General features: G+C 47.5%; 1 protein-coding gene across 2 annotated transcripts in view; it reads right to left on the bottom strand.

Annotated features, from left to right (window-relative positions):
• adgrg6 (adhesion G protein-coupled receptor G6) overlaps positions 1-14756 on the bottom strand; it is a 101561-nt gene that overhangs the window by 44302 nt on the left and 42503 nt on the right. For both annotated transcript variants that reach the window (XM_085432697.1, XM_085432696.1), the window contains exon 7: positions 2890-2955. In XM_085432697.1, the coding sequence (XP_085288823.1) occupies positions 2890-2955 (66 nt within the window). The remainder of the gene's footprint in view (positions 1-2889; positions 2956-14756) is intronic.

The raw sequence follows: 14756 nt of genomic DNA, 5'->3' as shown, positions 1-14756 counted from the left end.
GTTCTGGACAGTGTGAGAACTGACATTTCACATTGGGTCAATTGGGTCACATTACTAGTTGGCCCACAGCTACTGTTCTGACCAGAGCTCACTGGTAAGTCTTGGATCATGTGACCTCTTTGAGCAAAAGAAACTGGTGGAGGTCCATTTTCCTCGAGGGCCACAATCTGTGCAGGGACAGCATTCCAGTTTTAATGGCTATGGCAGCAGCTGAACGGCACCCTGGGGGATATAGCTTTAAAAACGTTATTTTGTTTCTTCGGGTATGATCTACTTTGGAATTAGAAAATGTAATTAACCGAGCATTCCTGGATAGATTCTTGGCAGATCCACGTAGACTGGTGAGAGTAGGTGACATGGGCCAAATGCCCATTTTTATTCTTTCCTCCTTTATCAGCCACTTGAACTTATGAAGGCTGATTAAATGAATAAAGCAGAGTGAAGCATCTGTCTCCATTTCAAGAATGTCCTCATTTGAATGAATCTTACTGAGATTCCATTCCCTTTTGCTTTCTTTTCTTGTCCAGGCTCATTAATGTCACATATGAAGCCCAAAACCATAAATCAAAGGGTTTTGCAATCTGCACGACTTTCTCTTTTCTCATATGTTTGCTTTAAATAAGAAAACTGACCCAAAATTCATCTTCTTTTTGTGTATTCACCAAATCTTCAGTGTAAATGTTGGAAATTTTAATTTGTAACTGTTTTCTTCATGTCCCAACTAACAGTTATGCACCAGTCAGTAACAGAAGGACCTAACAGCAAACACAGATGTGATGATCAGGAGGTCACTGAGGGTTTTCTGGCAGAAAAGCTTTAGGAAGTACAATAAACCCTGGACAAAGGAGTCAAGCACAGGCGTTTGACCCGGGAGAACGAGGTTTGTATCGCAAAAACTGTCAAAGTCAATGACAGCGTGAAGAAGTTCATAAGGTTTATTGCAGGTTTAGGTAAGGACAAGCTGTGCTCTTCAAATTATGCAGCGTTGGCTTCCAAATTCCAAAACTCTGACATCACCAGAATGTGACCGGCCTGCAGTATCATTAAATGCGGTTCTCTAGAAACACCACAAACAAAGTTGTTGATCACAATTATATTGATCTTCTCACCTCTTGCCAGATTCATCCTTGAACAAACTAGCATCTCTTCACTGTTCAGAGCAGTTTGACAGCACTGGGAATGCTTAAAGGCTAGAATATGTTCAGGGCTTTGGGGAAAGCCAAGGATCTCGATCCAAACCTGAGCCTGCTTTCATTTAGAAAGTTTTTCTTAACAGGATGTTCAAAATTCAATTAAGCGTCTTTCTCTTATGAGCACATTCCCAAAAAACCTGACCCTTAGACACTTCTTCACAAGGTGGAAAGCAAAGCTTGACAGAAAAAACCATCATAGTGTGAAGCTGAATAAGAAGTGTAGGCACCGATGCACTTGGTTTACCTTTATAAAAAGTTCATGTGGTCACTGAGGAAAACTTTTATATAGATGTCAAGGCTGTACAATGCCTTCTGTACTTGAACAGTTCAAAGTGTATACACTGCCAGGTTCAGCCCCAGCACTATAGCTCTTGTATATATTCCATTCGCCTTCAAACACTCAAACTGTCACTTTTTCATGGTCAAAACTCTTTTCCCTTCTTACTTCCTCTGAGGTCCTTACAGCCCTTGCATTTTTCACCAAACTGTAACACAGTGTGAAGAGCTGACTAAGAACAGAGACTAATAGATATTTGACAGTTTTGACAGCACTAATGTCAGAGGGAAAAGACATCAATGCAACCAAGGAGATGCGATGCAATGGCACAAACCCCATGTTTAAAGAACCCCATAATTTATTCTTGGTATCTGCCAATCAGCTGTTCTGAGCAAATATTTATCTGAAAAGGTTAATGTTGTGCTAGATTCACTTTTGTGTTCTTCACTTCTGTCTAAGCTCTAATGAACTTTGACTGGTGTGAGTGTGTCTGTCACTGTGATCTGGATTAAGCAACCAGATGTAACAGAAAAGGTAAAGTCAGTGACTCATTAAGACAAAATCTTACAGCTGATTTTGTTGTGAGACCTACGGAGACCTACCTGCAATAGTCTTTTACCATTTTTACTTCATAATAAAAATGTATGAAATTATGCAGACTCTGAAGCAATTTTGTGAAAAGATGTTTTCATTTAAAGGAAGAACTGATCAAAAATGTTTGTTGTCATTTGTGTTTTACATATGATTTCACTAGCTGGGCCCACGTCCTCATTTTAGGTTTGACAGTGTTTTGGTAGGTAAAAGTGAATGCTTTGACATGAATTGAGCTGCGGTTTGGGGAAGGCCTCGAAGGGGACTGGCAATGGCTCCCGGGCCTGGCAGATCCCCATACACTAAATAGAAATGAAGAAGTTAAAGAATTGAGAACAGGGAGGGAGGGTGGGGCACGTAAACAAGAATGAACAGCTTGCAGAACTGGGGGAACCTATATACAGTAGATGACAACCGGAAGGAGCGTGTTTGGAAGCGTGGTCCTGCTCCTGAAATTCCGATACATAATCTCCAGTAGTTGGCGTTACCCAACATACTGATGTTATCTGTAACTCCATCAGTTCAAAATTTCTGTTAGAAGAACAGGGTATTTGTCTTTTTGTTTCTGGTTCTTTGGTCCAAGAAGAAGAGTATGCATGACCACAGACAGTAATACATTATCGTTTGATAAACTTCGATTTAACAAACTAATTGAATTTACTTATTAAAGATTCCTGGCAACACTTTTTTCTTTACAATAAAAATGCTCAAATGCTCAGTGCAAGTCTGGCCGTGAACATCACACACAACAAACAACAACAGAGGACGTTCACGGGGGGAAAAGCGGTCTTTTCAGCAATTGTGTCAAAGAGTGTGATCGTTTCGTACCTGGGCAGCCCAGCGCAGATGGGTCACAGTTATTATTGAGGGTTGCGTTGCTCACTGGGAAGACGCCTGGGAGGAGAGGAGGAAAGATTTTTAGTCTGATAAACACAATGAAATCTTTACACTGGTTAATGCTTAAAGATTTTTTTATTTTAGAAAAAATAATCGCAAAGTATAAAATTTTTTTTCAAAATAAAGTAAAAGAAATGAAAGAATATATATTATTCATATAATGATGTCATATTTTAAGCTCACATGTCAATCTTTACACCGTTACACTGATCACAGTCTGATGTTAGCATGTTTCTGCGTGACTTATATCGCCAACACCTCCTGTGTGTGTGTGTGTGTGTGTGTGTGTGTGTGTGTGAAAGGGTAGAAATCCACAAAAAGCAGGAAAAAAGCTCTCTGAAGATGGTGTCCTGTTTAACAGGTACAAATAAGTCTGGAGTCCGAGACGGTAAATGTGAGATCCTCCAGCACTAAGCTACTTTGCCTGGTTGGTACTTCAGCTCCATACCGCAGATGTAAAATGTACTCTCAGGGTTGGAGTAACTCTGGCTTACTGTGTTTATGCCTGATACCAGTCTGACGCAGCAGACCTGGCTGCATCCGTCCGGCTCAGTTTTGGGTTTTTATACTAACAGTTATGTGATCAAGGTTCAACCCAAGTGCCTGAAGTGCTTATCCATTTCTGGCTTGTAATGAGCTGAAGCCTATCCCAGCATGCATTGGACATGAAGACATGGACACACTGAACAGAGTGCCAGACGAGTAACACAATCTTCTATTTCTCAAAGTGTTTGCTGCTTGTTTAAGAAAGTTTCCCACACCATTTTAATGGCGTGCAGATTTCTAATCAATCGGACTTTGAGGTCTGTGGTGGGTGCAGATTGGTTGCTTGCACAGATTGAGCCCTCAAAGTTATATTTCAGGGACAGTCTGTCTAACCAACTGTGTGCTTACTGCAGCCAAAAATCAAGCGCTCCTTAAGTACTTTGGCCATTTGAAATGTAACCCCGAGCCTGGCTGCAGCCCACACATGCTGCATATTCACAGACCATTCAGCAGAGTGGGTGGACGGGCAGACGGAGAAAGCTGAGACTTTGTTTGAGAGGAATGTGTTTGAGAGATGTCAGCAAATCATCGCAGCATTCAGCCGAGTGAAAAAGCAGGAATTCAGTAATCGTGGATAGCATGTGGATCAAAAGAGGTGAGGAGGGCTGAGGATTGTGCCCAGTCATAATCTACCTCCAGCTCTCTCCCTTCGTCCTCTTTTTTAACCTAACACTCTGACTGACTGTCACCTTCTCTTATGTTGCTTCGGTTTTTCAGTGCTGCCCTCGCTTTTACATTTTCTCCCCTTCCTGTTCTTTTCACAACCTCAGCACAACGAATCTCCCATTTTCTACTCCGTGTGCTTCTATTACCTCTTTTCTATTTTCCTCAGTGTACTGTAGCAGACAGATAATCCACGGTCTCTTTTTCACAGTACAGAAGTGAGAGGAAGAAAATGGGGGGAGATGGAGATTGGGCTCTTTAGGAACAGGATACCTCAGCCCACTTATTGGTCTGGACTACTTTTGTTGGTTTGGACAAGTTAGCTCCAATGAAAGGAAACTTTACTTCACAGCAGTATTCCTCTAAACCAGCAGTTTTGCCAGTTTGGTGTTTGTCTGAACCAAGTCTGTTACCTCACCCCTTTTCAACACCTTTGGCAGAAACCGGACCGTGAGCCAGAACTTAAAGCCTGACTTCAGTCCTAGACCTCATCAAAGCTCAGGTTTGGGAGTCAGCAGACTAAACAAGTTAGTCTAGGTGCCCATGCATCCAAAAACATCAACCTCCTTTGGGAGGATGTCACACATATCAGTAGATCCTGATCAGATGCCTAAATCCCCTTACAGTAAAATGAAAATGAGCAGTTCTAGTTTGAGCTCCTCACCCTGTCTCCAAGACCAGCCTGATGACCCTAACAGAACCAAATCTCCCACAGACAGCAAAAACCCTGAAAACCTTAAGCTCATGACCCTCTCCAGTCAGGCTTCATGTTCACATGTCCACTGCCTATTTCAAGTATGCGAGTATCAGACAACTTTCGTTCATGAGCTGTACTTTAGCCGTCTCCGTTTTCCAGCTTTGCGTTGTATTGTACTCCGTCTCATTTTGCAGTTGTTCTTATGTGTTATGTGGCTGTGCTGTCTCCAGTGTCTGACTACCAACAACTGAACTGTGGATGTCAAACTCTGCTCATGCCACCCGCCATCTGTTTGGACTGCAAATTTTTGTTCATTCTTTTTTATTAAGATTTTAACTTCTTTCTTCACGGTGTTGGACCACAACAAGGAATCAGAACAGCAAACTCCCATGACGCCCATATGGGTGGCAAATCATGCAGCCACACCTTGCCCCATCCTGACATGATAGGATGGGGCAAGGTCTCACAGTGGCTTCTGTCACGGATTGCCGGGGCAAGCCGTGTGGAATGTAGGAAGGACCCAAAAGGCAGCAGCTCTGGTGCAGGTGAGTGTTTATTAACAGGGGTGGGTAAGTACAAACAGCGGTGGCGACAAAACATGAAACTGGAAACCTAAACTGGGTAAACTAATAAGACAAACCAGAACGAGGATGCAGGGAGGTCCGGAGAAATACAAATGGGAAGACGCAGGGAGACCAAGGGGAAACAACACAGACGAACCAGCAATTACTAAGACAGAAAATACAACTTAAATACACTCAGAGAACACAGGGAGATTACACACAGGTGGGAAACACAGCTGGGAGTGATTAACATAACGAGACTAGGGAGGCAAACTGAAAACACTCACATAAGACGCAGACCTTCACAATAAAACAGGAACACACGGGCAGAACAGAGTAAACACTAAACAAAGGAAGAACAGAACCAAAATCGAAGAGAAAACACAAAATGCTGGGTCAAAGGGACCCAGGATCATGACAGAACCCCCCCTCAAGGGCTGGCTCCCGACAGCCCAAAAACAAAACAAAAAAAACAGAAAACAACCCGACCAGGGCGGGCGGAGGGGGTCCAGGACGGAGGGCTCGAGGCAAAACAAAACAGGAGCACCAGAAGGCCAGAAGACAAAAAGAAAAACAAAACACAAGTCCAAAACCAAAAGAAAAGCACACCAAAGCACAGGAAAACCGAGTCCAAAACAGAAAAGACCAGGGGGCCGGCCAGGGGGCCGACAGCACAGGAGTCCAAAACAGAAGAGTTCAGGGGGCCGGCCGTGCGGAAGGCAACGGCGGCCACTCAGGCGAAGAGGGTCCGGGGGCCGGCCGTGCGGAAGGCAACGGAGGCCACTCAGGCGATGGCGGTCCGGGGGCCGGCCGCGCGGAGGGCAACGGCGGCCACTCAGGCGAAGAGGGTCCGGGGGCCGGCCGCGCGGAAGGCAACGGCGGCCACTCAGGCGATGGTGGCCGGCCAGTAGCCTAGCCAGCGGTCTAGAAAACGGCCGCTTAGCTCCAGACCCAAACGAGGCCGGGCCAGGCGAGGCTGAGGCCACAGCAGGTGGAGATGATGAAGCCGGGCCAGGCGAGGACGAAGCTGAAGCCGAACCAGGCGAGGACGAAGCTGAAGCTGAACCAGGCGAGGATGAAATTGGACCAGGCGAAGCTGGAGCTGAAGCTGAAGCTAGACCAGGCGAGGATGAAACTGGACCAGGCGAGGCTGGAGCTGAAGCTGAAGCTAGACCAGGCGAGGATGAAACTGGACCAGGCGAGGCTGGAGCTGAAGCTGAAGCTGGACCAAGCGAAGCACAGGCAGAAGCTGGACCAGGCGAAGCACAGGCAGAAGCTGGGCCAGGCGAAGCACAGGCAGAAGCTGGACCAGGTGAAGCACAGGCAGAAGCTGGACCAGGCGAGGATGAAGACTCGGATGAAGCTGGACCAGGCGAGGATGAAGGCTCTGAGGCTGGACCAGGCGAGGATGAAGACTCGGATGAAGCTGGACCAGGCGAGGATGAAGGCTCTGAGGCTGGACCAGACGAGGCTGAAGGCTCTGAGGCTGGACCAGACGAGGCTGATGATGAAGCTGCAGCCGGCGAGGAGGATGATGAAGCTGCAGCAGGCGGCTGGACGGGCTCCTCGGGCCCCCCAGCTGATGAGGTAGGAAGCTGGACGGGCTCCTTGGGCCCTCCAGCGGAGACATGAGACGAAAACCGGAGCGGTCCTTCGGACCCTCCAGCGGAGACAGGAGACGAAGGCCGGAGCGGTCCCTCGGACCCTCCAGCAGAAGTCAACACTAAGCCAGCAGTCATGGAGTCTTCTGGCAAACACGAAGGCAACTGGCAATGCACTGAGCACTGGCTCTGCCCAGGCAACGCTGACATGGTGCAGTTCTCAGGTGGCTGCATAGACTTCAGGGGTCCAGAATCAGCTGGGGACTGAGACCTAGCCTCTGGGGAAGCCCTGGAGCGGCAAACTGTGCCAATGGCGGCTGAACCGCGAAAAGCCCCTTGAGGTGATATTAGACTTTCTCCCTGCATGGAGTGAATGAGTGAAACCGGGGATACTGGAGCCGGAGCTACTGGGGCCTGCGCTACAGGCGGCACTGGAGCTACTGGGGCCTGCGCTACAGGCGGCACTGGAAGGGACACGGGTGGCTCTGGGGCCTGCGCTACAGGCGGCACTGGAAGGGACACGGGTGGCTCTGGGGCCTGAACTGAAAGGGACACGGGTGGCTCTGGGGCCTGAACTGAAAGGGACACGGGAGACTGAACTGAAAGGGACACGGGAGACTGAGCTGAAAGGGACACGGGAGACTGAGCTGAAGGGGACACGGGAGACTGAGCTGAGGGGGACACGGGAAACTGAGCTGAGGGGGACACGGGAAACTGAGCTGAGGGGGACACGGGAAACTGAGCTGAGGGGGACACTGGAAACTGAGCTGAGGGGGACACTGGAAACTGAGCTGAGGGTGGCTGCCAGGGAGCTAACTGAGCTGAGGGTGGCTGCCAGGGAGCTAACTGAGCTGAGGGTGGCTGCGAGGGAGCTAACTGAGCTGAGGGTGGCTGCGAGGGAGCTAACTGAGCTGAGGGTGGCTGCGAGGGAGCTAACTGAGCTGAGGGTGGCTGCGAGGGAGCTAACTGAACTGAGGGTGGCTGCGAGGGAGCTAACTGAACTGAGGGTAGCTGCGGGGGAGCTAACTGAGCTGGGAGTAGCTGCACAGGCGATACACAGCTCGCGTTGACATCCGCCACACAAAACACAGCCCCTGAATGAACAGTCACGTTGTCTGGAAAAGACACAGAGTCCTCACTCACCACAGCCGGTAAATTAGAAGTCCGAACGTCCGGCTGTGGGGTGGCGCGTCGGCGGCGCGATCGGCGTTTCCTCCCCGCAGACGGCTCCGACGGGCCGGGCAAGATCACATCCGGCGAGTCGGGCAGCGAGGCAGGAGTGGCTGAGAGAAGGTGAGGTGTGTGCTGGAGAAAAGCCTGCATGGTCGGAGGAAGCGATTTTAGAAGCCATGGCAGGCCGGAAAAGAGCCGTTGTAGCCGGCTTTCGACGGTGCGGCGAAGCTCCTCTGGAGGGTTTTCAAGCCACAGCCCGAGGAGAATCTCCACGTTATATGTAACGTCGTCCTGGAGCTCCTCGGACGGATTTACTGCTGCTGGGTCCATGGTGGCTGGTTCGTACTGTCACGGATTGCCGGGGCAAGCCGTGTGGAATGTAGGAAGGACCCAAAAGAATAGAATAGAATAGAATAGCCTTTATTGTCATTGTACAGAGTACAACGAAATTGGAGTGCCACTCCCTTGGTGCAAGTTTCAATAATAAATATAAATGTAAAATATAAAAAGTACAAAAAAACCAATCGTAAGTACTCAAACAATAGTATGTACAATATATACAGGATAGCAGCATTAATATAATGACAGTATGAATAGCAGCATAATATAATGACAGTGACGGTATGGAATAGGTTCAATTGTTTTTGTGCTTATTTACTACGGTGATAGCTCTGGGAAAGAAGCTATCCCTGAATCTGTTTGTCCTGGTTTTATGTGACCTGTACCGTCGGCCTGACGGTAATAGTTCAAACAGTTGGTTGCTGGGGTGAGAGTGGTCCTTGATGATATTGCCAGCTCTGCTGAGGTACCGAGAGTTTGCAGTGACCTCCAGGCTGGGCAGAGAGCAGCCAGTGATCTTCTGGGCTGTGTTGATGACCCTCTGCAGTACTTTCCTGTCTGCAGCTGAGCACCCTGCATACCATGTTGTTATGCCGTACGTTAGGATGCTCTCTATGGTGGCTCTGTAAAATGTCACCAGCAGCCTCTCCTCCAGGTTGTTCCTCCTGAGCACTCTCAGAAAGTGGAGACGCTGCTGGGCCTTTTTAACCACCGCTGTAGTATTTGCAGTCCAGGAGAGGTCATCAGATATCTGCACGCCCAGAAACCTCATGGAGTGTACCCTCTCCACACAGCTCCCGTGAATGTAAAGTGGGGCCGGGTCTGCTCTGCCCTTCCTGAAGTCCAAGATAAGTTCTTTAGTTTTCGTGGTGTTCAGTTGGAGGTTGTTAACTGAACACCACTCAGTCAGTCTGTTGACCTCATCTCTGTAGTCCGACTCATCCCCCCTTGAGATGAGTCCAACCACTGTGGTGTCATCCGCGAACTTTATGATGGTGTTTGAGAGATGGGTAGGGGAGCAGTCGGATGTGTAGAGCGTAAACAGGAGGGGACTCAAAACACATCCTTGTGGAGACCCGGTGCTGAGTGTGATAGTGCTGGACCGGTGGGGGCCGAGTCTGACAGACTGTGGTCTATTTGTCAGGAAGTCCTTGATCCAGAGGCAGATGGGGGTGGAGAGTCCCAGGTGAGACAGTTTCTAGACCAGGATCTCCGGGATGATATGATTGAATGCTGAGCTGAAGTCCAGAAAGAGCATTCTCACATAGCTTCCTCGGTGCTCCAGGTGACTCAGCGCAGTGTGGAGAGCTATGGTGATGGCGTCCTCGGTGGAACGATTTGTCCTGTAGGAAAATTGGTGGGGGTCCAGAGTGGGAGGCAGACCGGCCCTGATGTGCTGACAGACCAGTCTCTCAAAGCACTTCATCACTACAGGCGTAAGTGCAACAGGCCTGTAGTCATTTGGGCTGGCCACAGCTGTCTTCTTGGCGATGGGGATGATGGTGGAGGTTTTGAGGCAGGGCGGGACGGTGTTTGATGACAAGGAAAGGTTGAAGATTTTAGTGAAGACTCCGGTCAGTTCGTCAGCACATGCTCTGAGAACCTTTCCATGTATTCCATCAGGACCTGCCGCCTTCCTGGGATTCACTGACCTTAGAACACACCTCACTTGGTGCTCCCTAAGTGTTAGTGTGCCAGTGCTGGGGGCGGGTGGAAGTGGTGTGGCAGCTGAGGGCTTGGTCGTCTCAAAGCGGGCGAAGAAACGGTTTAGATCCTCAGCCAGTGAGGCATCAGTCCTAGATGTTGCCTGGTTATTGCTTCTGTAGTTGGTAATGTGATTGATCCCCTGCCACATTTTTCTGGGGTCGTTGTCAGCAAAGTGATCTTCAATCCTCCTCCTATAGGCAGCCTTAGCTTTCCTGATGCCTCTACTCAGGTCTGCCCTGGCCGCCCTATACGCAGCCCTGTCCCCTGACTTGAAGGCAGTGTTGCGGCTTTTTAGGAGGGATTGCACTTCGCTATTCATCCAGGGTTTTTGATTTGGAAACACCCTGACCCTTTTGTTGACGGTGACATTGTCAACACAGTTCCTGATGTACGAGAGTACAGTGTCCGTGTACTCCTGGAGGTTGTGGCTGGAGAATAAATCCCATACAGTTGTTGAGAAGCAGTCCTGCAGTTGAGAAAGGGCTCCTTCAGGCCAGGTTTTTATTGTCTTTGTCTGGGGCTTTGTTTTTCTCAGCAGGGGGGTGTAGGTGGGGGTGAGGGTGAGGGACATGCAGAGGTGGTCAGATCCAGCCAGGTGGGGGAGGGGTGTCGCTCTGAAAGCATGCCTGATGTTTGAATAGACATGGTCCAAAGTGTGTTCTCCTCTCGTAGCAAAGTCCACGAACTGGACAAATTTAGGAAGCACAGTCTTTAGGCACGCTTTGTTAAAGTCGCCGGCGACAATAAAAACCCCATCGGGGTGGGCAAGCTGTTGTTTGTTTATGGTGTTGAGCAAGAGGCTGAGAGCCGTGCTAACGTTAGCATCCGGCGGTATATAAACAGCTATCACAATAACTACTGTAAACTCCCTCGGGATGTAAAAAGGTCTGCACGAGACTGCCAGAACCTCCAAATCAGGAGAACAGTGTGTGTGAATGATCCTGCTGTTACAACACCACTCGTTATGCACGTAAACACATAGCCCCCCTCCTCTGCTTTTACCTGAGTTGCTGTTTCTGTCATGCCGGTGTAGCGTGCGGCCTGCTAACTCGACTGCAGCGTCGGGAATCAGCGGGTGAAGCCACGTCTCCGTAATAAGAATAATGCTGCAGTTACGTGCAAAGCTTGTGTTGGCTATCTGTAACTCCAATTCGTCAAGTTTGTGGGTGATGGATCTGGCGTTCGATAGGAAAAGGCTCGGAAGTGCTGGCCGGTGTGGATGTTTGCGTAGCCTAGCGTCTGAGCCCGACCGGCATCCCCTCTTCTGCTTTCTTTCCCTCCGTCGCCTTCTACGCTTGCTGGGCGGGCAGACCATCCACGGTGACCCTGGCGGTCTCGCTATCTCCACCAGGATGTTGTGTGTTCGCTGATAGTCGCCAGAAACAGACAAACTATATTTAAAACCTAGATCAATTAGGTTCTGGCGACTGTAAGAGATGGCGGCGTTGCAAACATTCAAAAATATCCACATTAAAAGTAAAAACGAGCACCAAACTGGAGAGCTAAGAGCCGCTGCACCCGTGCGCGCCGCCATCTGCCATCTTGCCGACATCACAAAAGGCAGCAGCTCTGGTGCAGGTGAGTGTTTATTAACAGGGGTGGGTAAGTACAAACAGCGGTGGCGACAAAACATGAAACTGGAAACCTAAACTGGGTAAACTAATAAGACAAACCAGAACGAGGATGCAGGGAGGTCCGGAGAAATACATATGGGAAGACGCAGGGAGACCAAGGGGAAACAACACAGACGAACCAGCAATTACTAAGACAGAAAATACAACTTAAATACACTCAGAGAACACAGGGAGATTACACACAGGTGGGAAACACAGCTGGGAGTGATTAACATAACGAGACTAGGGAGGCAAACTGAAAACACTCACATAAGACGCAGACCTTCACAATAAAACAGGAACACACGGGCAGAACAGAGTAAACACTAAACAAAGGAAGAACAGAACCAAAATCGAAGAGAAAACACAAAATGCTGGGTCAAAAGGACCCAGGATCATGACAGCTTCACCCGTAAAACCCTAGTGATGGCAATGACCCACGCCTTTTATCACACCTCGGTTCGTTATTTGATAATAGTGTGCCAACCACCACATGCGTTCTGTTTAGAACTTAAGCGTCATGGATCAAAGGTGGAACATCTTCACAAAAGTCCAACAACTTTCTTTTTCCATCACGTGAATCTAAGAGAGAAGATAAAATCCTGGCTCCTCTGAGGTGTGCAAATGTTCTTCAGCACTAACTGTGCTGACAGTGATCGTGTCCATGTCCTATATTTTATTTTGACTTTTGCCTCTTGTTCTGTTTTCTGATTCTCCTCTTGTCTCTGTGCAGGATGTTGTGATTGGAGATTAAAAGCAGCATCGTGCTGATAAGCAGGTATGCCGAGCCCGTTAACAGCACAAAGTGTTGGGCCAGAAAGAGTGGAGGCAGATGAAGAAAGTTGTCACTGGTAATGAGCTTTAATTTAACTTGCTAGACAACTAAATTGCTTTGCCATTATTGTCAAAATATATGACAGGAAAAAGCACGAAGAGATTCACAGTTATTTTTTCAGCGACGCTTAATCAATTGTCCACATGAAGCATATCTGAATTTGAGACAAACAAAAACACAAGCGATCTGTTCTCATAGCAGCTCAAAATGCAAATTTCCTTTCGTTGTCAGCAAAGGCGCTTATGTTCGCCCCGTATGGCTTCATCAGGGCGTCGCCGTGCTGACAGTAGCTCATGAACTGTAATTAATATGATGACTCGGCACAGGACAGCGCACCATAACTCACCGTGATAAGTGGAAAACATGTTTATACTCGAGAGCTGTTTGTCCATATTTATGGGCGCCAGATGCGGTTAAAGTAATATTGTGCAGCATTTTCATATAAACCAGCAGTTGACACTTGTAATAACACTGTGGCATGTTAACCAATATTCAGCTCGTTGAAGCTTTTCCATGTGAGTGCCTGGCTGGATTTTACTTGGGAAAAAAAACCCATGTTCCTCTCTGAGCTGGCAAAGATGAACCGAGATTTAAATTCTCTCTCTGCGGTCTGGCAGGATGGCAGATGACTTCAAGGCATCCTGTAGAACAGCTCTCATATGAAGCCGTGTTTTGTTTCTGAATATTTCCCCAATGAATACACATAGCTTTGCTTTTGCCACACTGCACTTCTAAATTAATGTGCATTATTTTCAGGCCATAAAACATACGGTCCACTGTGTCAAATTAAAAGAAAACCACTCCGTGAATAAGTCCTTGTAGCAACACGATTAGCAGCTTGTAGGTGTCTGCCCCCCCAGCATCAATAGGAGATGAAAGGCAAGCTGACGTGCAAACACACACACATGCACATGCATGTACAATATAAACTGTATGAGCACATAGCCTCCATCACCACTGGCCTCATTAACAGACCAGAGAGCCACATAAACCTGGTTTGGCCAGCGGCTCTCTGCTAGGCTCATAAAAAAGGAAAGAGCCTTTTCAGGTAAACAAAATCAACAGCACTTTTCTCCGGGGAGACATAAACGAGTGTGAAGTGTACTTGGAACAAAAGCGTCCCCGCAGACATCATTAATACAAAATATTTAGTTTTAGTTTAACAGTCACCATTTTTATGCTTCAAAGGACAGATCATCCAGTTTTTGTTTCATTATAAAGTTTTTAGATAGATGGATGGATGGATAGATAGGTAGATAGATAGGTAGATAGGTAGGTAGATAGGTAGATAGATATCAGACATACATTTCTCCCACTTGATACACAGACTTTGTTTTTTTTCTGTCACTTGTTACTAGGATTTCTTGGATTTCTAGGATTGCAGCCTGGATTTAAAGGTTAGCTTTGGTATTTCCACTGCATCCTCCAAGTCTGCATTCTGGGTCCACCTTATCCATTTCTACACATGACAGAGATATCTTGTAGAAGTCGCTTAAGGTATGAAGTAGAGATGGTGATGGCAGTTTATTGCCTTTGAGTGTATTTCTTCATTGCTATTGTCACTGACAGTACAGCTAAAAAGTAGAAAAGAAAAGAAACACGGGAAAAACGCAGGTAAAAAAAAGGCAAAGCCAAAGATGACATCATCAAATGGTGATGAAAACCACACAAAATCAAAGTCCACTGAAGCTCTGGCAGGTAAATCCAGCACTCTGTGTCCACCAGCACTGGCCACATACTAAAGGCTATATGAACCCTCCTCCTAAAGTGGAAGAAAACATGCTACAACACAAAAATATAATTCAGGGTGAACTGTTCATCTGAATAGGATGGGCACCAACAAACTGTACCCTCAGAAGTGAGCACACAGTCAGTGAAAACATCATTACAGAGGACCGTTTAGTTTTAGCAGCGTGTCTAAAAAACTGTTCGTTTGCTTACAGCTCAGCAAAGATGGTTGAGACTTTTTTTTCTTAATACCTTTAGCTCGTTAGCCAAACATGCAAATATTAGCATGAAGCCTGCGTGTTTAAGAGCTCTGCGACCTTCAGATGGGACCTC

Source organism: Copadichromis virginalis, linkage group LG15 (genome assembly GCF_057382275.1).
Source record: "Copadichromis virginalis isolate Kocher_CV1m ecotype Utaka linkage group LG15, C_Virginalis_male_GT1.1, whole genome shotgun sequence".
NCBI lineage: Eukaryota > Metazoa > Chordata > Actinopteri > Cichliformes > Cichlidae > Copadichromis > Copadichromis virginalis.
This window is presented reverse-complemented; position numbering and strand designations above follow the sequence as displayed.